We start from the raw sequence: 27427 nt of genomic DNA, 5'->3' as shown, positions 1-27427 counted from the left end.
ACCAGTTGCACTACAAAAAGTAGCCTACTTCAATATTAGGCCATTCACCCACCAGAAGTCAATAGAAAGAAGGCTCCCCACTACAATTTCCCCAGAACCATCCGGTCCACTCAACTGAATAAGAAAATTGCAATAATTTAAAAAATATATCAAAGCTCCAGTTGCCGTACAAAAACTATCCTACTCCAAATCCAAACCATTCACCCAGCGCAACTCCGTACAAAGAAGTCTCCCACCACGGTTCCCCTTAAACGATTCCACTCCAGCCGACCGAATAGGAGCAACCGTGGCCGATAAAGAGCTTTCGAGAATCCGATTGTATGTAAATGCATCGTTTAAACGTCCTTGCGAGCGTGCCCGTTCCAAGGGACGATCGCGTCGTTCCGTCGAGGCCGGAGATAACGAGGTTATTCGTTCGTGATAATCCTTATCGTCGCGAACGAAGCTTGCATCGTAGTTTCAGTCGTGTTCGGTGTGCTCCCGCGTATACGCCGCCGTCTACGAGGCGGTGTGTCACCGTTGGAAAGTGTTCGTCGCGCCACGAAACCCGTAATAATCGCGTCCGTTGTTTAATTACCCGTCGAAAGAACGTTCCTCGATCGCCTATCGATCCGGAACGATGCTCGCCCACGGGCCCGACGATAGGATCTTCGAACTCGCGATTGAATTTACGACTCGGGGGGCGGGAAGGGGGCCGATCAGAGGCTGGCAAGATCGCAGCTGCCCGGGACGCTGCTTGGGAAGTCAAAGTCCGACTCAATGTCGAGCAACAAGGTTTGCTCGTCAATTGGCCGGCGAGTGCCATTCGTTTCGCTGGTCCGTGGTTGCTGTTCGCGAGACACGGAGGATTGAGATTAGGGGCTTTTAGACGCTGGTGTTGCTATGGCGCGGGATGAGTGACTCACGTGACGCGTGGTCGTGACTCGGAATTGGTTTCGAATGGATCGGTATCGTTTTTGAGAATATGGTGCGATAGGGAAACTTGAGGGTTGATTGTTGTTTATTAGGCATAGGTGACTGTAAAAGTAGGATACTTTTGTGAGACAGTTGGAGTATTAGTATACTTCAAAAAATTAAAAAAATTACGCCAAGTACATGGAAAAGTGGAGGACTCAAGGAGTTATCATTGAAAAATAGAAGATCCCCATAAAAAACTACAAGAAAATAGAAAAAGATGTGAAATTGAAATAAGCTCCCAGATGGTTTGCCTAGATTTCCGCGGCCTGGAAGTCAAATGCTTGGCGTGGCCAGGCAAGGCATTCTTAGATCATCAATACCCATACTTTCTCTCTCACAGACTTTCAGGTAATTTGTCAATTTAAAACTCTGACAATATTATGAGTACGCTTTCATTGTATTGGGTTTTAAAATATTTCTAAGGTTATTCATCGACACCAATACCTTTACTATCTCAAGCTTTCAGATAATTTGTCAGTTTTAAACTCTGGCAATATGAGTACACTTTCGTTATTTTGCGTTTTAAAATAATTCTTATACATCGACACCTTGACCTTATATGCTTAAGTGCGGTTTACATCAGAAAAATGGCTTTAAATTTAGAAAATATTGCAGGCGTGTTGAGATATTCATGAAAGAAGTTTCAGGTTAGGTTGGAATGGACCATCTCTCCTGTAAAAGATACGTGGTAGCTCCAACGTCAGGTATATATACGCGGTGACGGATAATTTTTCATGTACTTGGCGCCGATTTTCTAATTTATTGCAAAGGGTATCCTAATTTATTTCTGGTGTTTTAATGGTCTAATATTAGAGTAGGTTATTTTTCTGAGATATTTTGGGAGTAAGGGAATTTTGGGTGGAAGGTAGAGGGTTTGAAGTGACTCTAGACTGCTGTATTAGTGCAAGAAGAAAGTCATAGACCTCCCTTCATTAATATGTTCACTGGCAGAGTGATACTCTTGACAAACTACTGGGATTAAATCTTGTTTACAGACAATTGGAAACTTGGTAATGAAACATTTATTGTGCTGCTTATTTTTGGTAATGTAGGGCTGGAGGGGGTCCTAATTAAAACGGCTGCATGTCACATCCGCCATAGTTCGTTCTCAACTAACTGCCGATCGTCAAAGATCGTTCTTTTTGCATTCCTTTCTGCCGACGCGTGACAACGTCGCTTTTCGTATCGATCCCTTATAGTAATTTCGTCGAAATTCAAGAACTTTATTCGAATTTATTTACTTTGGCATTTGACTTTCAGAATTAATTTTTATAGTTCTGCCGTGAAAAGCACTGTCACCCATATACAGGAGACGTAGCGATCGACGTGATAAAGTATAATTTACAGATGTGTTATTTAACTCTTTGTTGTCCTGCATTGAAATCGGAAAATCTGGACTGCAAAGGGTTAATAGTACAGCATCCGTTGATATTTGATTTTGAGATTTAATTTTCATAGTTCTTTAATGAAAAGCACTGTCACCTATATATGGGTGACGTAGCGATCGACGTGATAAAGTATAATTTACAGATGTGTTATTTAACTCTTTGTTGTCGTGCATTGAAATCGGAAAATCTGGACTGCAAAGGGTTAATAGTACAGCATCCGTAAATATTTGATTTTCAGAATTAATTTGTATAGTTCTTCAATGAAAAGCACTGTCACCCATATATGGGTGACGTGGCGATCGACGTGATAAAGTATAATTTACAGATGTGTTATATTTAACTCATTGCTACCCTACACTGAAATCAGAAAATCTGGACTGCAAAGGGTTAACATTTTGCGCTTTCGAACGTACAATTTCAATTTTACTTATATCAAAATACAGCTAATTATTAGGTTGTCCAGAAAGTTTCTTTCGTTTTATTAATAATTAATATATACAAAATATTTTATGTTTTACGTTACATTACTGAATTGTGTACGATTCATTTCGCTTCATTACTGTTACAGCATCAATGTCTAAGAAATTAGATTGTCTATTTATATAAACACTGGCACAGAAAATAATTGAATGCAACTCACGAAAGAAACTTTTGGGACAACCTAATATTAATTGAACTAATATACATTGAGTCGTGAATGTTTTTAGACGTTTCTTTTCTAAACAGAGTTTTTGGTTTTACAGAAATTTATTATAAAATTGGACTCGATTTGATTCTATAGAAAAAAGCCTCGAGCGCAAAGGGTTGATAGTAAAGCTTCCGTAGTCATACAGAAAGGCGACCAAAAAGCCTCTCCGATTATCATTTAAGTTAGGTTTAGAAGTTAGGCTCGCATGATTACACTACGGGAATGAAATACACGGTGGAAAGAAATTTATATTCTATTTCACTAATTCATCTGCAATAAATTCCTCCAAGATATAACATTAAATGTATCGTTCTCGAGTTTTATCGATATAGCGATGACGATCTAGAGGTGCGTGACGAAACTCGCGATAACGAATTCGATATCCGACAAAGGTATCGCATTACACCGTCATCGACGCATCCAATGAATAGCTTAAAGGTGTACCTCGAGAAAAAAGAACGTTTAAACTCGAATCGGAAAGTAGAAAGAGAACGATTATTTTAGTCCAACTTTTCGCAACCTGTGATTGCAAATTTAACGAATGAGAACATAACTGGATCGACTGAATTTAACGAATGAAGACATAACTGGATCGAACTATTTTTGCCAAGGGACTTCTGCACTATTAAATACCAAATTCAAAAATCGATTCAACGAGAGCTACCTAAATTACCTATTACCTAAAAAAATCAAGAACAAAAGAAAAGATTCCACTTGAAAGCGCAATGTGCCCCACTAGAAGAAAGTGTTTCGAGAACGTTACGTCAGAGGGAAAGCGTTCCGTGTCGGAAGGAGTTTGGGAAACGCTGGTTTGGTACTCGCGCAGCGTTAGCGAGTCTGTGACGCGTAACGGACGCGCGAACGAGACTTTTACCTTTGGAACACGGACTCGATCGTATCGGCAACAGCACAGAGAACACGTACGATCCAGTAACTACACGGTGTACGTAATGGAAACCACCGAACGAAGGTCGTCAGTCGACGGCTACTGTTCTCAAGCGGAACGGTGATGTGCCGCGCGGACGAGGACAACCGTAGCCAGTCGAAACTCGCGGATCGGCGCGGAAAGGTGGCTCGATCGTTCCTTTGCAGAGCGAATCGCGAAAGATAGGATCCTCGAAACCGGTATTATCGAACTGGGATCGCGCGAACGTCCGTTCACGACCGAAGGAATCACCTGCGTCGGAATTCGAGTACCTCTTCGAGGTCTGCTGTCGTTGCGGATCGATTCGGCCACGAATCGATAATCTTTATTCGAATTGATAGGATCTATCCATTCGTCGTGGATTCGCTATTAGACCGAGGATGTTCGTGCATGTACGAACAAGCACATCGTAGGTAAACGATACGACGACGATGACGTCTGCGTATTTTGCAACGAGTAACTATGTTCGAATAGTCGAGCTGTTAAGCGTTCGAGTTGTTAAATACTCATGTAGGAAAGGATTCGAACAATGACCATGATTATGGTCGCTATGATGAGTACGATGACGATGCATACAAGTCAGTCCCGTAAATATTCGTACCTTCCATGTCTATTGATGAAATTGTTTAAATGGTAGGTTTGATGTTTTCGAATCTATGTTTGCATAAATATGTTGACGTATATAAATATGCATGTATAAGCGTATTCACGTATAGTGAATAACTTTAATATTCGGAGACTATGAAATTTTTACTTTGTTACATCATAGCTTCGTTTCTAATAAAACAAATAAAAAACATAATGAAGTATTATATTAAGGTATATGTGTAGCAAAACAATAGTACAAGTTTTACTTACGTAACTTACAATAGTTGTTAAATAACACCATTTAAACAAAACATTGTCTGATTTTCGCGTTACTTTAATATTCGGACACTTGGTAGTGTAGCACCTTTTCTGAGTGTTTACGCAGAGTTATTTCAAGTTAGAAGGAGTGTTTGTTTACAAACACAGTCGACTGTTCGGATGATGCTAACAAGCTTTATTTCATCAGTTATTCTTCGATAACCGTTGTTACGTGCATGTGTATAATGCCTCGCAAAAGCAATACCACGTATAATATACGACAACTTGTGATTTTTCACAATGCAAAGGGGAAATCATGTAGACAAATTGCTGCCATACTCAACATGAGTAAGAGTACAGTGGCAAATATCATCAAACGGTTCAAATACGAGGATCGTATAGAGTCTATACTATAGACTCTGTACCCCAAAAGGGCCAAACGAAGAAGTTGGATGCACGTGATAAGAGACTAATACGAAAAATAAAGAAGGATCCTTCACTCAGTGCACCAAAATTAGCAACAGAGCTCTTAAACGAGACTGGGAAGAAGGTACATCCCCAAACAATCCGCAGAGCCTTAAAAGATGGTGGTAGCAATGGAAGAGTTGCTAGGAAGAAACCGTATGTGAATGAACAGAATCGAAAGAAGAGATTAAATTTTGCTAAAGAATTTGTGTTCAAGGAAGAAACATGGTGGAACGATGTCATTTTCACCGACGAAAGTAAATTTAACATTTTCGGATCAGATGGACGAAGGATGGTGTGGTGTAAGAAAAATGAAGAATTTAAATTTAAAAATTTAAGGCCGACTGGAAAGCACGGAGGTGGCAGTGTGCTTGTCTGTGGCTGTATATCCACATTTTTTCTAGGCGAATTAGTTTTTATTGACAATATTATGGACAAAAATGTGTATTTGAACATATTAAAAAATAATTTACACAAAAGTGCTACACAAATGGGAATTTTAAACACATTTAAGTTTTATCAGGACAATGACCCGAAACATAAGGCACGCATCGTGCAAGAATATTTACTGTATAATTGTCCAAAAGTTTTACAACCACCACCTCAATCACCTGACCTCAGTTCTATCGAAAATGTGTGGAATGAACTAGAGCGACGTATCAGGACAACAATATCTTCAAAAGAAATGTTGAAACATCGGTTAAAAGAAGAATGGGACAAAATAACTATTGAATATTTAAAAAAAATCCTTAGCAATATGCCACAACGTTTAAAAGAAGTGATACAACAGAATGGCTACTCAACAAGATATTAAAACACATATTATTATAAAAATTAGCCTCAAAATACATAGTTTCTAAAAGTGTCCGAATATTAAAGTAACACGAAAATCAGACAATGTTTTGTTTAAATCGTGTTACTTAACAACTACAGTAAGTTATGTAAATAAAACTTATACTATTGTCTACTAAACATACACGTTAATATAATACATGATTATGTTTTTTGCTTGTTTCGTTAGAAACGAAGTTATGATGTGATAATGTAAAAATCTCATAGTGTATATTAAAGTTACTCACTGTACGTATTTGAAAATGAAAAATTCATTTGGTAATGTCAAAACTGTTATTTAATTTAGTTAAACAAACTTCTTCAATAGACATAGAGAGTAGTATTTATAGTATTGACTGTATATGCATATAAAATGTGGTACTTGCATGAACATCCATGATTATTCATCCATCCATAATTGTTTAGTTTGGGAAGGGGGAGACCAAACTTGTTCGCCTTCGATTTTAGTCTACTGTCACGGGCTGATAAAGTCGCGCGTACAAGTTTGCCACGCGTAAGATATTAGGTGCTATTGCTTGATAAGTTCTAAGATACGAGTAATTAACATTGCATGCATGAATATCTTTGTCGCCTTCTGCCACCGGAATACTTAAATATTCCAGACACTAAACTATCCAAATACTCGTAGCTCTAGTTACTCTCGCAAACTCTATAAACATACCACAAGCTCTATTAACATACAAGTACCATCGGTGGTTCACGCTTATATATCCCATCTGGCGGCGTGTACCACCGGTGGCTCGCTTTCGCGTGTTATCAGATGGTGTGTATCATTGCGCCGCCCCGTGGGTGAGAAACGAAACTAACCGGCGCACAGTGGATAATTTTATAGATCTAGGTGGACAAAATGAAAATACTAATTATGGAAACGACTCTAAATACTATACATTCATTAAATATATATTGTAAAATGCCTAAACAAAAAGAGCAAATAGTAACAAAACATTCATGATTACTATTATTATTATTATATTACGATGCGTAAATATGTACAAAAAACAAGTAGCGATAAATGGTCTGCGGATCTTTATGCACAATAAAATCTTTGCAAACGTACCTACGGAAATTGAACCTCAATAGAAATTTATTTTCCTCTGCAAACATTATAATACGAACTTTACTTACAATGTGTTTTTATATTATTGCATACTGTGTGCATTTTGTAGGTTCTTGCGTATTCTAATTTCCTATAAATGCATAAAAGCCCGCAGTCTAGCGATACAAAATTCATGAACATGTTTCGTAAGAAATTTGTCCATCTAGATCGTTTAAATTGCCCACTGTGCGGCGTGAACGTGTCAAAAGGGTGTCCAAGTCGAACGAGATTCGATACATAAGTTCCAGGTACTCTCTACTCCATGGCCAGAGATGACCTTAGGCTTTGAATAAATCTGAAGTTTGCCGATTAGTTTGTCCCGTTTCCTTCTTTGAAAAATGTTCAAAAAAGGACCTAACCTAAATTACTCGTATTACATCAATCAAAAACTTCGTTTTTGTTTCGTCGTGATGGTCGTCTCCGTGCATGTTCGGATCATGAATGACGACAAGGAATCATGAATTTGCTCAAAAGACGACGAAAGAGATCATAAATCAAAATGAACAATATAGAGAAAACATATTTCCTCGTCTACGAAAAATAACCGTTTATTTGCGTGTTAAATACAAACTCGTTGGCCAACCTAGCAACACATGGGACTTTGATTGCGTCACCTCTAAACACATTCGGTAACAACAACCGATAGCGTTCCCGCGGTAACCCGGCGTATTTACCCTTCGACCGTTTTTACAATCGCACTCGAAGGCGAGCGATCTCCTCCCTTCTCCCCGGGTTCGTATACCTGCCGACCCCGAGCTAACCCGAAATTCCTCGTTTCATCGAAACAATTTCAGTCGAGCGTTTACGCGGCTCGGAGGCATTTCGGTGTCGCGCCTCGCGCGCAGTTTCGATCATTAGAACCGCAGCTGCGCGCAGTTTCTCGCGAGTGGCCACCGCGGTTCGTTTCACGGGCGAACGATCGCCGTCACGTGCGTCACTAGCTCGGATAGAGCATCGGGAACGAGACAGCGAGGGCACACCAGCAGATTCCGTAACCGTATTAACTTAATTCGATTTGCCAGCGACGGGATCGCGACGAGACGCTTCCGTTCGGTCTCTCGGTGGCCTCATTCGACCGTGTTTGCTTTCAGTGTCGGTCTTTCGGCGTTTGGCGACTCCCCGAATTCGCTCCGGTTATCCGGAACCCGATAAACGCTCGCGGACGCGCGCGAATCGAGCCGAATCCGTCGCTAGTCGCGGACTCGTCGTCGTCCGATCGTCGATAGCCGCGATTTGTGAGTGCCATGGTTTGGGACGACGGACTCTCGGTGAAGGAACTGACGGAGATGAGGAAGAAAACGCCGCGATTTCCTTCGAGGGAGCGGAATTTCGCGATGAGGAGACGAGGAGTGCGAAGAGCCTTCTCGCTGAGCCTGGGCAGCGCCTCCCCGATCGCTGCTCCACCGCCCGACATCCAGGAGGAGGAACGCGACAGCACCCCCGACGAATCCTCCAACGATAACGTTGCCACACTGTAAGCGCGCCTAATTTGAATACGGGGATCGGGTGGGGAGGGATATTTCAATCTGTCGGCGGGAAAGTTCGACGAGAAGCCTGAAGGGGGACGTTACTTTGCTCATACAGATTCTTTCTGGCGGGTTAAAAATACTTACTTTGAATAGTATTTATGAGAATGGTATTTGGGCAAGTATTTAAGGAATCGTGTTAAGAGGGTATCCCGAATTAGGAGGTCTAAAAAAAAGTGATTTTTCGTGAATTTTTTTAGGATGGAAAAAAATAATTAATTCCATGGAACTTTTTATCCTATTTTCATACATACTTGAGTAGTCTGCACAAATTTGTTCAAGAAGAAATATTCACATTGAGTCGACTGTTGACGCACATTTGTAGAGCACCTCACAATTAAAACCTCCTATCGGCGGGAAAGATGCAAGTCGTAATTTTGGTTTGACACAAAAAAAAAAACCAATAGGAATTTTTATTTTCATACATTTTTCTTCCATGTGAACTAAGAAAATTCATACAAAAATATTTTAAACATCTTTTTTTATCAAGTTAAAGTGATTTCTTTCATCCAAAGAACTCGTTCTTTTTTTCAAACTTGCAGTAATTTCACATTTCACCATTTTTGCGGGTTTTACTTAGTTTCCTTAGTAGGAGGTTTTAATTGTGAGGTGCTCTACAAATGTGCGTCACAGTCGACTCAATTTGAATATTACTTGTTGACAAAATTTGTACAGACTACTCAAATATGTGTGAAAATAGAATAAAAAGTTTGATAGAATTAATTTTTTTTTCAATCCTAAAAAAATTCACGAAAAACGGCTGTTTTTAGACCTTCTAATTCAGGATACTCCCTTAATTGATATGGGAAGTACAGAGCATTCTCGTGGTACACTGATGGAATTTTTTAGTCGTATGGTAGAGGTGAGTTCCTTTAGGTTTGGTCAACATTGAATGGAACAATAATTTTTAGAAGATACTCGGATACACAAACAGTCCCCTAATCGAGTAGTTAAGGTAGATGTTTCGAGATAGTCACGTTCAAAAATGTAATTGAACATTTTTGTAAAAGTACAGTCTTACTGGTCTCACATCCATAATAAATCAGTATGTATATCTATATATATACATTCGTAATACTCGAGAAATGAGTCTATTTCACTCAGTAACGGCGCGGTTAATAATTGTTACTTTTTTTTTTTTTAATGATTTATAATATCGGTGACAACATATCAAATTTTCAGTTAGTTCCTAAATTACATTTTCGTTTAAGGTGAACAAATTCACATGAAAATCTGTACGTTCCCCGAGAGTCTATATTAAAATTACAAAATCTAAATATTGTTTTTCATAAAACTGGCATGGTCAATTTCGATCGAAATAGGCTCGTATGATTAGTATTTAACTCCTTGCACTATTTTCATGAGTCTCACTCGTGATGAAAATTCTAAGCCAAACTTGAAAATTACAAGTCAGGCTCGCAATGAGAATTCTAGGCCAAACTTGAAAATCACGAGTTAGGGTCGTGATGATATTTTAGGGCACACCTGAAAATCATAATATTCATTACACCCGTTATATCACTTTATTCGTATCTAACAGGTACGATATTCAATAATCATATTTCCTTGGCATCATCTTAAAGTAATTTCATTCTAAAATTTCCTATTTCGTGGATACGTTTATATAGTCTCTTCTTTCCCCGCGTTTTTTTATATTTTATTTTCGGCATACATACATTCATCACTTCCTGAAAACCTGAAAATCACGAGTGTGGCTCGTGATGAGAATTTTTTAGGCCAAACTCGAGAATTAGGAGTCTGACTCGTTTAGCACGGTTTTACCCGAGTTCAGCGTAGTACAAGGAGTCAATCAAAGAACAATCAAACGAAGTTTTGTTAAAATCTTTCATTAAATAAATCCGCGGAACAGCTACCTTAAATACGTATAATGTAGCGCGAGCTACCAGTCCCGAATCGCGAGAATGAACAATCGCCGCGAGTGGCCACCCTCGCATCGCCGATTTAATGGTGTCATTAAGGAAATGCTTTCGTCGCTTTCGGAAAGCAAGACAGTCATCTTCACGGTCCATATGCCCGTTCCTCTGACTTATAGCGTATAGTCAGATCGTTTCAACGTAATATACACGTTTCTTCGACCCCTCTAAATCCTCTCGAATAAATTTGATCGGCAACGCGGGTGATCGCGTTCGAATGGGAAATTTATTCTGCCCGATAAATCCAAATTAGATCCACCGATCTACCACTCGGCACAATCTCCATGCTGACGCATCTTTCTCGGCTTCATTTAGAATTTCGAGTTTTTCGAAAGCTCGTCTTTGGATAAAATCTCTCATAGATCTTCTTACCTATGCAAATGCAATAATGTATTTGCCAGATGAAGATACTCGAAGATTAATTAAACTACGAATGTCACGCACTTGTTATATTCATCAACGTAATAAACGTATCGAGAATATTTATTAAATACCTCTTCTATATTAACAATCTTTCTTTGCAACAGTGTTGGTTGTACTATGTTTAGCATTTATTTCTCACGCGTTTGTTCGCGTCGTAAATAAATCGAATCGGCGCGTGAAAGCTTACAAATTTTTTTACACGGTTGTTAAACGCGTCGCTTAAATCTCCCGCTAGAGAAACTTTCTCGATAGTTTCGTCGTCCGTTCAACGTCAATCCATCGGACGGTAATTTTGGTACGAGCAATTTGCGTCGCGGTGAAACGAACCAACGAGTGATTTAGACATTTTAGCTCCAAATTTATCGCGAGCGCATGAACAGTGACACGCACCTCTTGGCTTCGCGTTCTAACATTTCTGGTTTTGGCACTTGCAACGCCAGTGACACCGTATCGAATGTAAATTAATTTTTATCGCCCGTTACGAAACGCTCATTTCCATATCGCTGGTCACCTTGAATTGTTCAATACCATAGGTTTCATTCGAGATCGTTTCAAATCAAAATTAATACAGACGAATTTATTACAATATCTACAAATTAGTCCATTATAATTAAACATAATTTGGACAGAATATTTGATTGTTTCAAATAAAAATTAATACAGACACATTTATTACAATATTTACAAATTTGTCTATTATAATTAAACGTTATATGGACAGAATATTTGATTGTTTCAAATAAAAATTAATACAGACAAATTTATTACGATATTTACAAATTTGTCTATTATAATTAAACATTATATGGACACAATATTTGATTGTTTCCAATCAAAATTAATACAGACAAATTTATTACGATATTCACAAATTCGTCTATTATAATTAAAATAATACAATTGATAATATCGAACAGAAATTATCTGTTTGTTTAGTTTGAAACCCAATCATTCCTAAAATTTGGCCAAAGTGAAGTAGTCGATTCGCGAAACGCGCAACGTCCTTAATGACCGACGCGTTTTAGCTCGAAGTCGTTTCGCGTATTCGCCACGGTCGACTTGGTCGCGATGACTCGTCGTACGGTTGGAAATTCGGTGACGCATCGCGCGCGAAATTCATCTTCAAGGCTGGAAAAGAAACACGAAAGATCGAGGCGGATCGAGATGCAGGAAGCCTGTGCAGTTTCATGATGGACGCGTTCGTGATTGCGTGCAGGGAAAGCTTATTGTTCCAAAGGCTGTGCGCGCGAGAGAGCGAGCTAGAAATTCGCGGTAAGCCAAAATACGCGAGCCAGTCAGATAAATCTCACTCACGTCCGTACCAGAATAAGTCACAGACCCATTGCCAAGGTGATTCGCGAGAATCTGCATCCTGGTTCGATTGCGTCCGTCGTGTGCCGAATATCTTCGTTCTTTTTTCAGAATTTATTCCATGGCAGGATAATCCTTTGCAGGATCATTCCGAGTAGCTTGACTTAGAGTCTTGCGCGTCCCGACGCGCGTCGATGTTGTAGGGACATGACAAAACTCGGGTCGGCGCACAGTGGGACGACACTGAATAAATGTTGGAAATTGAGGCAAAAAATAAATATTCAAATTTCAAAACTTACATATATTTCAATGAATCTTTAAACCTTTGACAATTATGTTTCATAGTATTATTACGTTTTGCTTTACTATTTATCTCGTGGCATCTGAAATTAGTTACGTTGATCTATTTATCTTTTCTTTAATTTACATTGTAATTGTTGTATTACATGACTTTACCAAAAGAATGTGTGCAATATCTAATGTTGAGGTTGTAATAATTCTAAAATAAACAGAAAGATGATTTAAATGCACAACAGAACTTTGTTACATTTGATTATATGTAGAAGTAATGAACGTTTTATTCAATTATAAAAATCGCACTAAATTCGCCCAGACAAAACTTTGCACCATTTGTTTTTAGGTTCACGTAGTTTTTGCTTTTGGTTGCTTCTTCGTCAAAATTTAAGAAACATTTATAACCTCTATAATCAAATGTAACAAAGTTCTGTTGTACATTTAAATCATCTTTCTGTTTATTTTAGAATTATTACAACCTCAACATTAGATATTGCACACATTCTTTTGGTAAAGTCATGTAATACAAGAATTACAATGTAAATTAAAGAAAAGATAAATAGATCAACGTAACTAATTTCAGATGTCACGAGGTGTAAATAGTGAAGCAAAACGTAATAATACTATGAAACATAATTGTCATAGGTTTAAGATTCATTAAAATTCTATTTAGGTTTTAAAATTTGAATATTTAGTTTTTGCTTCAATGTCCAACATTTATACAGCGTCTGCGCACCGTTCCCCATCGAAATCTTGCGTTACCAGCGCGTAAGAATCCATCTCGCGAAAAACGACGGATCTCTCGTCCCATCCGAAACGGGGGGCACGAATTCCGCGTGCGTTCACCTTGCGTCTGACGTAACGAGACGCGCGATCGAAAGCAGGCCTAAAAAAGACCGCGCGTCAGGTTTCCCCGATTAATCCTTCAACCTTCCGTCGTTGTTTGACCGGTATGGAAATTATTCCACTTTGTTGCTCCGAGCAAACCCGCGTCGGTTACCGTAAAACGCTTTTAAACATTTTCGAGTTTCCTCGAGTGTTCTCTTTGAGAGGCTGTAACGTTTTAGAATCTTCGAAGCACCGCCATGAAACTTTAAGTACGTAGATCGTAGAAGTACGTCTCAAGGTTTATTAACACTAAACAGCTGGTGAGACGACAGTTTTCAACGTTTCGTGTGGTTTCTTGCATAACATATCATTTTTATACAATTGTTCTCATCGGCTATTCAATTCAGTAACCAGTGAAATATTTTTCTATAGAATTAAGAAAAGTGCTTGTAAGACCAGTTATTTGACCGATCGTGGTAGAGATAAAAAGTCGATTTTTCATCCAAACAAACCAGAATCCTCGAAGACGCGACTCGTTCGTGGCGCCTTTTACGAGCTAGATCCTCGCGAAAAAATCGGAGATAACTCGTCTGGGCCCCGTTTCTTCCGCGTCGCGGTGAAACCGCAGTATAGATAATAACGAGGATAATTAAAGTCGAATAGCTCGCAGCTTCTCGCGAAACGCGTCTTAATAGCGGCAGCGGCTTGCAACGTTTAACGCGCAATCCTCCAGACCGTGGTGCGGTGCAACAGTGCTGGAAACGGAGTATGTTAAATAATTCAAGAAACGACGCGCAATTTGTTGCTCAGGCACAATTATTGCTCGTCGAGGGTATGCATTATAACTGCAGCCTTGGCCACGCCCGGGGCTTTTACGTCAGATCTACTGTTATTGCATTTTATTTTTATGAATTCTTTATGATTGTCTGCCGATTGTCGCGGTATTCCAATCATACGCGAATGGTCACGTACTCTGATTGTACTCGAACTGTATTTGCATTCGAGTGTGTTGGAATAGCCAAGTACTCTAATAATATTCAAATAGTCACGTACTCTGATAGTACTCGAATTATATTTGCATTCAAACAGCGTTGGAATAGTCAAGTGCTCTAATAATATTCGTATAGAGAAGGTCTCCAATAATATTCGTATAGTCAAGTACTCTAATAAAATTCATATAGTCAAGTACTTGAATAATATTCGAGTAGTCACGTTCTCTGATTGTACTTGAATTGTATTTGCATTCGAGTGTGTTGGAATAGTCAAGTGCTCCAATAATATTTGTATAGACAAGGACTGTAATAATATTCATATAGTCGAGTACTTCAATAACATTCGAATAGTCACATACTCTGATTGTACTCGAATTATATTTGCATTCGAACAGTGTTGCAATAGTCAAATTCTACAATAATATCCGTATAGTCACGTACTCCAATAAAATTCATATAGTCAAGTACTTCAATAATATTCGAGTAGTCACTGGTCGAGTTCTCTGATTGTACTCGAATTATATTTGCATTCGAATAGTATTGGAATAGTCCAATTTTCCAATAATATTCGTATACTCAAGTACTCCAATAAAATTCGTATAATCAAGTACTCCAATAAAATTCGTATAGTCAGGTACTCTAATCATACTTTAATAGTCACATACTCTAACAGTACTCGAATTGTATTGGCCAAATATAGTCGCAAGTGGTCTTGGTCCCCAATTCGTGCTCGATGCGTCGTCTGTTCGTCGAACGAGAACGATCAAGCACTCGAAATATTTCCGCTAACAGATGTACGAACGTCACGAACGCGTCTCGATTAGCCTAATCGAAACTGCTGATTCCGGGGAGTTGAACACGCGCGTTAACGAGCACAGCGAAATGCCGTGGCGTCGTTTTACACTGCGATTTACACGGTCCTCAGCTTCTATCGAGGTGCAACGATGGTACTGACGCAAAACTGAACACCATCATCATCATCGTCATTATTATTATTATTATTATTATTATTATACATCGGACAATCTAAGTACACTACAATGCTATGTAGTACACTGTAAAAATAGGCAACAAAAATATGCACGAATTATGTAGAATTTCTTTCAAATGATACGCACTTCGTATAATAATAATTAGACTACGGATCTTTATGCAAAATAAAATCTTTGTAAACGTACCTACAAATATTGAACTTAAATAGGAATTTATTTTATTCTGGAAATATTATAACGTGAACTTTACTTTCAATCTTTGTTTATATTCTTGCACATTGTTTGCATTTTGTAGGTTCTTGTGCATTCAAATTTCCTGTTAATGGATAAAGATCCGCAGTCTAATAATAATAATAATAATAATAATAATAATAATGTAATGAATATTCAAAATAATATTACATAACAATTATTCCTGCGTACATCATACTACTACGACAAATATGAAACAATTTTTCCCCATTACAACATTTCTGTACCTGCTTAAAAGAAAAAAATTGTCTCGATGAAATATCCACGATGACTAAACAAAACGAAACGTCGAACACTAGAACCCCATAAGTAGAATTAACCCTTTGCACTCGAGGCCTTTCTTCGTTTGTAGATTATTAGAAACTACGTAATCAAACATTTATTGCGGTGAATACCGAAATTTGTACTTCGTTGAAATTCGAGTATTTCGTTCAAATTCATTTTCTTCGACATTTAACCCTTTGCATTTTTTCTTTCTGGTATCTACTAGCAACTCGTGGTGCATTCTGAACATTCTATAACCACGAGTGGTAAGCTTAATCAGGTCGCCTTTATCTCGCCGACAATCATTTTATCGACACTTGGAGTAGCAAATCAACGAAATCGAAACAAACATTATTGTTCGTCGATTTACTGCGTGAAACCTAATGGTGACCGAGAGTCACCTCTCGAGTGCAAAGGGTTAAAATAGTGTAGCAGGTAGAAATTTCCACGCGAGTCAGGTCTTGTCGACGCCGCACAGTGGCACGACGCTGTATAAATATTGTTCATTGGGGCAAAAAATAAACATACAAATTTTAAAACATAATACATTTTAATGAATCTTTAAACCTTTGACAATTATGTTTCATAGTATTATTACGTTTTGCTTTACTATTTATCTCGTGGCACCTGAAATTAGTTACGTTGATCTATTTATCTTTTCTTTAATTTACATTGTAATTCTTGTATTACATGACTTTACCAGAAGAATGTGTGCAATATCTTAATGTTGAGGTTGTAATAATTCTAAAATAAACAAAAAGATGATTTAAATGCACAACAGAACTTTGCTACATTTGATTATATGTAGAAGTAATAAACGTTTTATTCAATTATAAAAATCGCCTAAATTCGCCCAGGCAAAACTTTGCACCATTTGTTTTTAGGTTCACGTAGTTTTTGCTTTTAGTTGCTTCTTCGTCAAAATTTAAGAAACATTTATAACCTCTATAATCAAATGTAACAAAGTTCTGTTGTACATTTAAATCATCTTCCTGATTATTTTAGAATTATTACAACCTCAACATTAGATATTGCACACATTCTTTTAGTAAAGTCATATAATACAAGAATTACAATGTAAATTAAAGAAAAGATAAATAGATCAACGTAACTAATTTCAGATGTCACGAAGTGTAAATAGTGAAGCAAAACGTAATAACACTATAAAACATAATTGTCAAGGGTTTAAGATTCATTAAAATTCTATTTAGGTTTTAAAATTTGAATATTTATTTTTTGCCTCAATGTCCAACATTTATACAGTGTCGTCCCACTGTGCACCGTTCCGTTCGCGGTGTCGGGACGCGCGTAAGTCGCGAACGATCGTGTCGCGCGTCGAGTCGCTTCTAATTCTACGCGTCTCGGTTGCAATCCGACGACAAGGTGGGAGCTTCGTGTCGGAGCTTTTCGACGACATCCGAGGAGGATCCGCGCCTGCGCCACCCGCTCGCCGTTCCTGTCTCTCGTGTCACCCGGTATCGCTATAGGTACACACCTACCTACGTCCCCGTCGAATCTCATGGCGCCAGTTTGAAGTACGCTTCTTCTGCGAATGCACTCTCCCGCGGCCGACGTGCAATTTTCGAATCTCCCGCGCTCCAGCGCTACGCTCGCGCGCGCGTGACTCGCGTCCTTGTCTCGCCGGTTGCTAATCGCATTTCCTTCCGTGTCGTGAGAAAAATCTCTCCCGTGTGCCTCGAGTCGCTTTCGATGACGATCTACAACTTGGGGTTGTTTGTGAAGCTGTGTCGTGAATTTGCTTGAGGGCTTGTGGCGTGTACACTCACGTGCTGGTAGGGTCGGGGTATATTAGTGCGGACGTGTTTGGAAGTCGAACGTTCTTCTGGAGGTGTATGCAAATTTCTGGGAGGGGGAGGGGTGATAGCATTTGTTTACTAATTGGCCTGTTGGAAGTATCAGTCGCAGAGATTCCAGATTGTTATTTTTCAGTCGTATTGGGTCGCGAGCGAAATTCCTTTCAATCCCGAATTTAAATATATTCCACGCTGTAGCGTCGTTAACATTGTATATGAATGGAGAAGAGTATAGATTATCGAAGTATTTTTCAAGAAAATCGACCGAAGTCGCTCCAGTCGTATCAGTTCTGGCTTATTATTCTTGAGTCGTATTTTCTATAAATGCATAAATATATATTAGGGAGATCAGAAAGTAATGTCGTTTCTGCGAATTCCATACTTATTATTTATCAGCTCACTGTGTACCAATTGATTTTGTGCCTAAAATTTCTTAATAATAAAGAATAAAAATAAAAACGTATTGTTAGACTGCGGATCTTTATGCAAAATAAAATCTTTGTAAACGTACCTACAAAAATTGAACCTAAATAGGAATTTATTTTATTCTGAAAATATTACTACATGAACTCCACTTCAATCTCTTTTATATCCTTGCATACAGTTTGCATTTTGTAGGTTCTTGCCTACGAGTAGGTTCACCTACTTATCAATTTACTTGTTTGAATTTAATGTAAAAGAAACGACATTACTTTCTGATCTCTCTTAATAAATTCCGAATCTACCATTTTGAATTCTCGAAACCTGACTAAAGATTCCTGATCGAGGAATCTTCGAGGACCTAAAGAACTCCTTAGTGCCGATTATCGAGCAAATCGGTCGACCGGCATCGTTCGTGGCTCGAAGGGTTGACGCTTTCGCAAATATCCAAGGCGTTTGTTTAGAGACGAAGATCCTGGACAGGGTTATTTCTACGCGCGGGATAGAGGAAGGATAGAAAATTGCTCCGCGAAGGCAGTGACAGGTGTCACGAGGCGAAAGAAAGACAGCAGGAAGCTTTCGCGCCGGGGACAACACGTCCAACCGGTAAGCCGAGCTAACTATCGAGATCGGACGCCGTCGCTAATGGCTATTAATTAGATAAATGCTCGCTATATTAAGCGCTGCTGATGCTCGCCGTTCGAAATAGCCGGCGTCGCGGGGTAACGCGCAGTTTCGCGTTGTTTCGTCTATTACCCGTCATCGAAGGGTTGTTTTTGGAGTCTTTCGTTGCCGTCGTCAGAGCATCCTTCGTTTCGCGTCTGGATGAAAGGTACGAAAGGACGAAAGGACGAAAGGACGTTCACTGATAGGTATTAGGGGTCGGAGGGCGAAGCTTCCTCAAATTAATTCCAAGAATGCAACTTTTGCGACTTTTGAAAATTTGCGAAAACGATCATCTATGCTTTTTATTTTGATCTTAAAGACGCCAGTGAGACGAATGTGACGTTCGACTCGTGGTCGAAGCGAAATTCTCTTGCGGTCCAATATGACTCGAGAGTGACGAGTCAGAACCAATACGACTGGAGCAATTTTAGTAGGCACGCTCGCGAAGATTTTATTTTGCATAAAGATCCACACTCTAATACTATATTTTTATTTTTATTCTTTATTATTGATACATTTTTGGCACAAAATCAATCGGTACACGGTGAACTGATGAATAATAAACAAGTATCGACATTCGCAGAAATGACATTACTTTCTGGTCCTCTTAATATATATTTATCCATTTATAAAAAATTTGAAAGTGTAAGAACCTACGAAAAGCAAACAATATGCAAGAATATAAAAAAGATTGAAAATAGAGTTCATGCTATAATATTCGCAGAATAAAATAAAATCCTATTTAGGTTCAATTTTTGTAGCTAAGCCCGCGATGATTTTATTTTGCATAAAGATTTTTATTTTTATTCTTTATTATTAATACATTTTTGGCACAAAATCAATCGGTACACGGTGAACTGATAAATAATAAACAAGTATCGACATTCGCAGAAATGACATTACTTTCTGGCCCCCTTAATATATCTATTTATTCTTCTACGTCTTTCGATGGTCGTTAATTTATAGCAGTGCTTCCGGTAAAATTCTTAAAAATACTTCAAAGTGGTCCCGATCGCGCACCTACGTTTCCACTCCGATATACACACTATAATCCTATAAAAAATACATTCGTCTCATAAACAAGATAAACAGCTATCACGTTGTACAAATGATACACCCGACAAAAAATCTGATAACTTCCGAAGGGAACTCGATAATCAAAAAATTCCTGCGCCATGTCGCAGCCAAAACCCTCTGAAACGAATCAGAAACACACAGAAGGCGTACGAAAATTGTCCACCTCACCGCCTCTTCTCGCAAATGCATTTTCGCATCCCAAAGTTCACGGTGTCGCGTCAACTCAGGCGATGATTCACGCGCGTTCGTTTTTCTCCGTCGGCTTGATTCGCCCTCGAACGAGCTTTTAGATCGTATTCCTGGCAAACGAATTCGCCTGGGTGCAATTCAACGACTGACTAACTGAGTCCGACCTCTGTCCTTTGCCTCGCTCCGTCTCTATCCGCGATGATTCACCTGCGAAACGGAACACAGCCGTGTTTCCAGGTAAAGCTCTCTCGGAAATGGAAGAAAAGACTCGTTTGCTCGTGTCCGCGGTCTTTGATTGTATCGATGAGCACCCGACGCGAACGTGTATACATATAACAGAGCGTGCACGTCGAACGTTATTAGCTCCTTTCCTCTCGCTTACGTCAATTCTGTCCGCGCGCGTTGCCTGCAGCGCGGAGCTTGTCGGACGCGTTATTTATACGTCGGAGCTGCGAAATGGGCTGGCCGACGATCGAAATTCATATCGATATCTCGTTGGAAACCAGCCTTGGAGGATGATCGATCGATCCGGCGAGGAATCGCCCACGGGTCCAGAGTTCGGAGGAATACGAGTCCGCTTTGATGAGCCTTTGATGTTTGGCAAAGAAAGGAAATTCGAGTCTTTTTTGGGGGGTAGAGGAGGGTGGAGTACGTATTTTAGAAGGTATGTCTAGAGTCTCGTGGCTCGAGTATTGAGATTCGAAGCGTTCGAGGTTTACCCTAATCGCGTTGATTCTAGCTTGTTGTTTTCCAATCGTGTTAGTCCGCAGGAAAAATTTCGTATCGATCGCGAAAGCAACGGTATATTTCCTTGTCCGACGTCTTCGAGACCAAAGAAAAAAGCGTAGGTCATGGATACCTTCAATTTTCAGTTTTATTAATCCTTTGCACTCGAGGCCTTTTTTTCTGGGATAGCCAATGACGCGATATAGCCAGTATTAACCCTTGCATTCGAGGCTCTGCACTTGAAGCTCAGATTAACTTCGAAAATAAGATCCTTAATTCGAGATTTGAGAATCAGGTGACCTTTGCCTCAACGCCAATCATTTTATTGGCACTTCGAATTCCAAAGAAATTAAACCTAAAGAAAACGTAGAGGTGACTGTGAGTCACCTCTCGAGTGCAAAGGGTTAACCTTCCAGAAATATATATAATGTTGATCAAGATTTGAATTTACTTAAAGTTTATCACCGATGATATCCTGTTTACTTCGATTGTAATTTCGTAATTGGAAACGACAAGGTACGAAAATGTCAGCGAACATTTCCTCGAGGCGGTCGATACAGCACGGTGCAAGGAAAGACTAGCCAGCTGCTTTCGTCCCGTTATCTCCCGCGTCAGATTTATCGAGATAATCTCGGCACGACAACGTACAGCACTCCGATTTTATTGGTTCGTTTCGATCACGAACAGCCGTATCGAACGCACCGCGACGGAAACCGCGGATCGAGGTCTCTATGCTTGGGGAATGATTATTTATCGTCCACTATCGGTGCTTATTATGCACTAAAATTCACGATAGCGGAATGTTTAGGCTGACTCGTCGATCATGGCAATGTTGCGTTAGAGGTGCGGCATGTAGGGTTTGGGGAGCACAGGTGTCGCTTGAATGGAAACTTTGCTCGTCGAGGCTCCGTTAGAGTCGATATCTCCAGAAACTAAGTTGCCCATAACTTCAGTCAGACCACAAGGAGTATCCCAAAAAAGGATTCACTTGGATCACACAAGAATAGAAGTTACAGGGGAAATCACAAACAAACGAATATTTAATTCAACATTAAATAAATTCGCACCAGTGAACCACTCGTTATAGCCAATATCTAAGTAGTCTATACCTTTAGTCAGACCACAAGGAGTATCCCAAAAAAGGATTCACTTAAATCACACAAGAATAGAAGAAGTTACAGGGGAAATCACAAACAAACAAATATTTAATTCAACATTAATGAATTCGCACCAGTGAACCACTCGTTATAGTCAATATATAAATAGTCTATACCTTTAGTCAGACCACAAGGAGTACCCAAAAAAGGATTCACTTAAATCACACAAGAATAGGAGAAGTTACAGGGGAAATCACAAACAAACAAATTTTTCATTCTACATTAAATAAATTCACACCAGTGACACGTGCCTTGAAAATCTTTAATATCAAAGGATCAGTCCTTTTTCGCGCGATAAACAAGTGTAGGTCGCATGGATGATCCTCCTCCCTATAAATAACCGTGTGACTTCGTGAACCGTGGCGATTTCCGCAATGAAAATAAATCCAACCGCGCGCGTAACCGTCGCGGTACGCTCGTGGTCGTCAGTTCGCGTCTATTCGCAATCATTTTTCCGTGGACCGCTCGTCGATAATCAAACAAACCATGGGCCTTCATTCCGTGCGGATTATAAACTCGATGCGCGAGCCGGGAAGCGGCAATTTCGCGATGTTGCTACAAACGTCCTGCGATCCTTCTCCCTGTCGTCTAATTTGCACCATTCTTCTTGTTTTATGATCCTCGTTCGCTGGAAACTGTTAACACGCTGTTTTTGAGGTACAAGGTACTATCTTTTATTTTACCAGATGGATGTAAATTAAGAGTTTATTCAATTTGTTATATCCAGCTTGAGAATTTTATGCGCTCGTAATATTCTCGTGTATTTTCTCTACGGCGAATATATTTATCCAGACAGAGAGTGCACAGATAGTAAGGTAGAGGACTGTGTCGACAATGCAGGGCACTCTGTATCATAGACGATAATACAGAGCACTGCGCTGGCAATGTAGAACTCTCCATTGATAAACACTGCTATTAGGGTCCTGCCATTGCCGAGTCTTATCGACACAGTGCTCTGCAGTGCCGACAAACAGCTCTACCTTACCATTCCTACTAAAATAGACAACCGAGTCCCACGTTTCGCGAGGAGTAGACAGGAGATGGCACAGGCAAACGCGAGCTCGAATAGTTTTCTTTCCACGCGAGAAGAACGTTCGATCATCCCGACGTTTTCCCATCGTTCCACGATTATCTTTTTGCTCAGAGAAAGTATCTCGCGCATAATTTTCCAGAGACCAATTGCGTTTGCCCGCGAGCATTTTGCACGTTCTCACCTGGCTGGTGATCGTCGCTGGATGACTCAGACGTCAGTCACTCCACGTGTGGGGCGATAACGCGTAAGACAAAGAGAACTCGTGGCTAATTACTTCAGATACCTCCGAAGGACGTTTGTATAAGTCATCGCTGTATACAGTGTCAAGTTCGTGAAATCAGAAGGCGCTACTCCGCAAAACGTACATATTCTATACCTGCAAGAGTCTACCGAATACTCCCAACCACAATTTGTGCTAGCTACATTTAGAAGCCACCTACTCAGAGAAGATCGCAGTTCAAAAATGTCAAAGGCCTCGGGGTCGGAAACGATGAGGACCAGAGTTTCATCCTGAACGACAAACTGCAGAGGCGTCACACGACGCCTCAGTTGCTCCCAGGCGCGGGCCCCAGGATGAGTCCGAAAGGACCCAGCCAGGAGGGTCCGAAGATGGAAGTGAGGGTGTCCTGCACGACAGGTCCTGGCGGGGAACCCCAGGGGATCCGAGTGAGAATCCCCGAGCCCAAGAAGAGGCCCATGAGCCCTCCTCTGATGGAGACGATGCGCGCCAGGTGTCCCTCTGTGCCCGAGAAGGAGTTCTACCGGAAGACCTCGTCCCTGGATCGTCGAGACAGGTACCCCACGTTGTCAGGGGCCGAGATCAAGAGGGGACTGATCCCTGGATCCGCGGATCTGCCACGTGGCAAGAGGAACCCCATGCTGGACAGGAAGAACCGTTTTCCGACGATATCAGGCGCGGAACTGAAGAGGAGCATCGCTATCGGAAGGTGTCCTCTGGAGGATGGGCTAGATCTCAGCCTGGCACCCTGGCCAGGGATGAAGTGGGCCTGCGTGAGGGTGTTGCATCTGTACTGTAAGGTGTTTGGCCAGTTCGAGCTGTTCGAGCTGATCGTTAGGTAATTGAACCAGAGAATGCGCATGGCTTCGTTTGCGAACGATTCAGTTTAGGCGTGGATTTATTGCAATGGTGTGTTTATCGCTTTGGCTAGCCGTTGACGTTTGCTTTTGTGTTGGATGAATGCACTTTGTTCGCCATCGACTGACAAGGAACTTTTACTGTGTCGATAAGAGTCGATACTCCATAATCCACAGACGGTCACGTAGATTGTCCTGCTGGTAACGTAGGTCACTCTATCGGTAAGTCCCTGACTAGCTAGAAACCTATATTACCGAGTCTCCCGCCTTCTATTTGCCTCGCATGCTGATAATCGAGGGTTTTCGCTATCGAGCATCACTCGAGGTACTCTTGTGCTTCCATAGATTGCGACGTGAGATCGTTAACTTTATTTTGAAGCAATTTATGCAAACTAGAACCCATCGAAGATACTTCCCCTTAAACTTCTCTTTTCTTCGTCTCTTCTCGCTGCCATCGCATTAATATTACTCGATTCCTTTTTACGTTTTCTGGGATTCCGCTCGAACGACGTCGCTTACAAGCGTTTACGCGTGTATAACACCCATCTCGGAATGTCGGGACAAATCGCTCGGTTTATATATCGTCTGAGGAATTAATTGCGTCGCTATAGTCCCCTCGACCGGACCAATGGACGCAAATAGGCGCGCGGCAGCTCGTAAATTATCCGCTGAAAATTTTTACCGCGCTTTAAACCTCTTAAAGCTTCTCTCGCGACTCTTCCAAACACTCTTCTCGAACAATAACGCTTCCATTAGTCACTGTACGCATAAAAAAAAAAAGAAACTAGGATTAGAAATTAGAATTTAGGGGAACCCACGCCCACGGTACCATACTCTCGGTATCTCGGCCGTTTTCTCGAATCTCCAGAGCACTTAATTCGTGGAAATGTAGAAGCAGAGTCGAAGGAAAAGGTTCCTCCCTCTGGCAGTTACTTTTTACGAACGCGGACCAGATTCGAAAGATAAACGAAAACGGCGAATACACCGTGTCCCAATTTCGTCCCGTCTTTCTCCGAGGAAAGAACCCTCGACGAATTTACGATCCGCAAGTTTGTATCCGTTTGTATCCGTATCGATTCGGCATCGACACCCGACCACGCGGCACGCGCTAATGGCTGCCTCGAACGTCGATCGTGCATAATCAAGGGGATGCATTTGCCAGAGGCATTCATCGCCGTATCACCGCACCCTTCCGGACGTGTCAGCTCGAAGGTCGCCGCGCCGCGACCTTCCCCTTCCCCTCGTTTCTGCATTCGTCGTCGATAACGCCGCGATAAGCGCTCTCGGACGACTCGCTACCCCCGAGACCCTTATCTCGGCCGAGGGAGGAACGGGCGAAAAGTAAAACACTACAGAGGCGGGAGTGTTCCGTCGAGGAGGAGTCCGCTCGTAAATTCGCCGAATCCGATTTACGGTGACAAGTCGAAGGGACAGGCGGGGAAACTTAGCCGCGGAATCGGCGCTGAGGAGCGCTCGTTAAATTTAACAGTGCCGGTAGGCGCATTAATGGGCTGCCATAAAGTTAGGCTTCATGGAAACGCGATCCAGCCACGGGAGCGTCATTATTCGTAACGCGCTGGTTATGACCTGAATTATTTCATTTTCTTTCGGGCTATCTCTCGAAACGGCAAGTCCCGCGTAAAAGAAAAATTTACAGAATTTGCGTACACGCAAGAGTTAGAGAGAATGAAAATCTAACTAACTAAACTAACTGATCGCGAACCGCCACCATACTTACGCTGTACCATACTTAATGATTTTCCGCGACAAGACATATTTTTTTTCTCAGAAAACCACTTCGTTGCTTTGCGACGCACTAAGACTAAATTGTAACGGAATATATTTTTTAATCGACTTCGAAACGGAGAAGGTTACTCGATTCGATACGTATATATTTTTTTTTTTTTTTTTTATGTTACTACAGTAAAATCTTATACGCAGAAATTTGTATAACGATAAATGCACAGAAACCATCCCCACTGCGGACCACTAATAATACCAGCTACGGCTCCTTGATGTTCTCCCTGCTAATCTAAATCTAGTTTCACTTGACGAGAAACGACTTTCTCGTTAACGAATCCGACGACCTTCGCGAATCACGCGGTCGAAGAAACGATTGTTCGCGAAGGAAGAGGCTCGCGACACCTTTATGAAATTATTCCTCCGGGGCGGAGCGAAACGGTCGCCGTAATGTCACGTCCGTAATGCCAGGGAAACGGTCGCCTTGTTTGCCAGCGGACCGTAACTCGCGACTCGCGAAGAGCTTTTGAGCGATAAAGAGTTTCACTTGTGCCCTCCTCCTTTTTCCGTCCTTGTTACGGAGCGATAACGTCGGATCTCTACTTTAGACGGACGTCCAAAGATATTTCATGGAGTCTACGAATCTTAGGGTGGCTGTAAATTAACGTTGTCGCCTGCGAATCGATCAGGAAGATCCGTCGTTGTGTAAACCACCTGATTTTTATTATCTCGAATAACTCTCGAGTCGACTGCTCCGCGCGAAATTATTTTATACACGAGGTGTCGCGTTTGTTCAACGAATTCCCCTTTGTTTATCGAAGAGACGTCAGAGAAAGATGTTTGTATTAATTAGACGATTAGCAGGACGCGCGTTGCAGAGCGCAATAAAACTCGATTAGAGGCTTTATCAGGGCTGAGGCGTATCTGGAGTTAATGAAACACCACGGACAAATATTTATCGTCCGTGATATCCTCGGTCTAATAGATACGTTCAACAAGCTGTTAACATCCGCTCCACATATACTCGGGGAGAACGAATAACTTTTCTAAGCGATGGGGAGGGAGAGAGTATTAGTCAGAGTATTAGTCTTCTCTAGGATTTTTGTTTAACCCTCTGTTGCGTGAATCTCGTTTTATTTTTCCTTTCGAAGGTTTAGCGTGCATACCGATATTAAACACTTCGTTTCGACGTGTCGATTTTTATTCACCGAGACTAACTATATATATATAGGCCTATGTGAAAGGACTAGGGCTCGGTATTACTATCGATACCATTGGTTAAAGAAGGGGCCAGTCTCGAGAGATTCTGTTTTCTGTTCCAGAAAGAATTGCACGAGTTGCAAGTGTCCCAGAGAGGCGCACGACGTGTGCCACGAGGAATGGGTGTCAGTTAGGTCTCGATTGGGCCTCAAAGGCGATGAGTCCTCCTCGCCAGTTGGTTTCGACCCCAGAGAGAAGGGCCTGGCTTGGGCACCAC

The 27427-nt window shown here is 40.8% G+C and overlaps 1 protein-coding gene across 5 annotated transcripts in view; it reads left to right on the top strand.

The window, feature by feature from the left end:
- The window catches only part of LOC128895861 (zinc finger CCCH domain-containing protein 13-like), a 62960-nt gene that overhangs the window by 33975 nt on the left and 1558 nt on the right, over nucleotides 1-27427 (top strand). Inside the window, exons 3-5 of one of the 5 annotated variants that reach the window (XR_008461872.1) lie at nucleotides 8309-8691; nucleotides 23255-23359; nucleotides 23437-24191. Coding sequence is in view for 3 of the 5 variants with exons in the window: in XM_054158815.1 (XP_054014790.1) it covers nucleotides 27273-27427 (155 nt within the window). In the remaining 2 variants the exon portion in view is untranslated. Of the gene's footprint in view, nucleotides 1-8308; nucleotides 8692-23254; nucleotides 24192-27272 lie in introns of those variants that run through there. The other 4 variants (XR_008461871.1, XM_054158814.1, XM_054158815.1 and 1 more) reach the window with 4 other exon arrangements.

Source organism: Hylaeus anthracinus, unplaced genomic scaffold (genome assembly GCF_026225885.1).
Source record: "Hylaeus anthracinus isolate JK02 unplaced genomic scaffold, UHH_iyHylAnth1.0_haploid 5, whole genome shotgun sequence".
Classification (NCBI taxonomy): Eukaryota; Metazoa; Arthropoda; class Insecta; order Hymenoptera; family Colletidae; genus Hylaeus; species Hylaeus anthracinus.
Note: the sequence above shows the minus strand (reverse complement) of the source record. Positions and strands in the feature narration are given on the sequence as shown.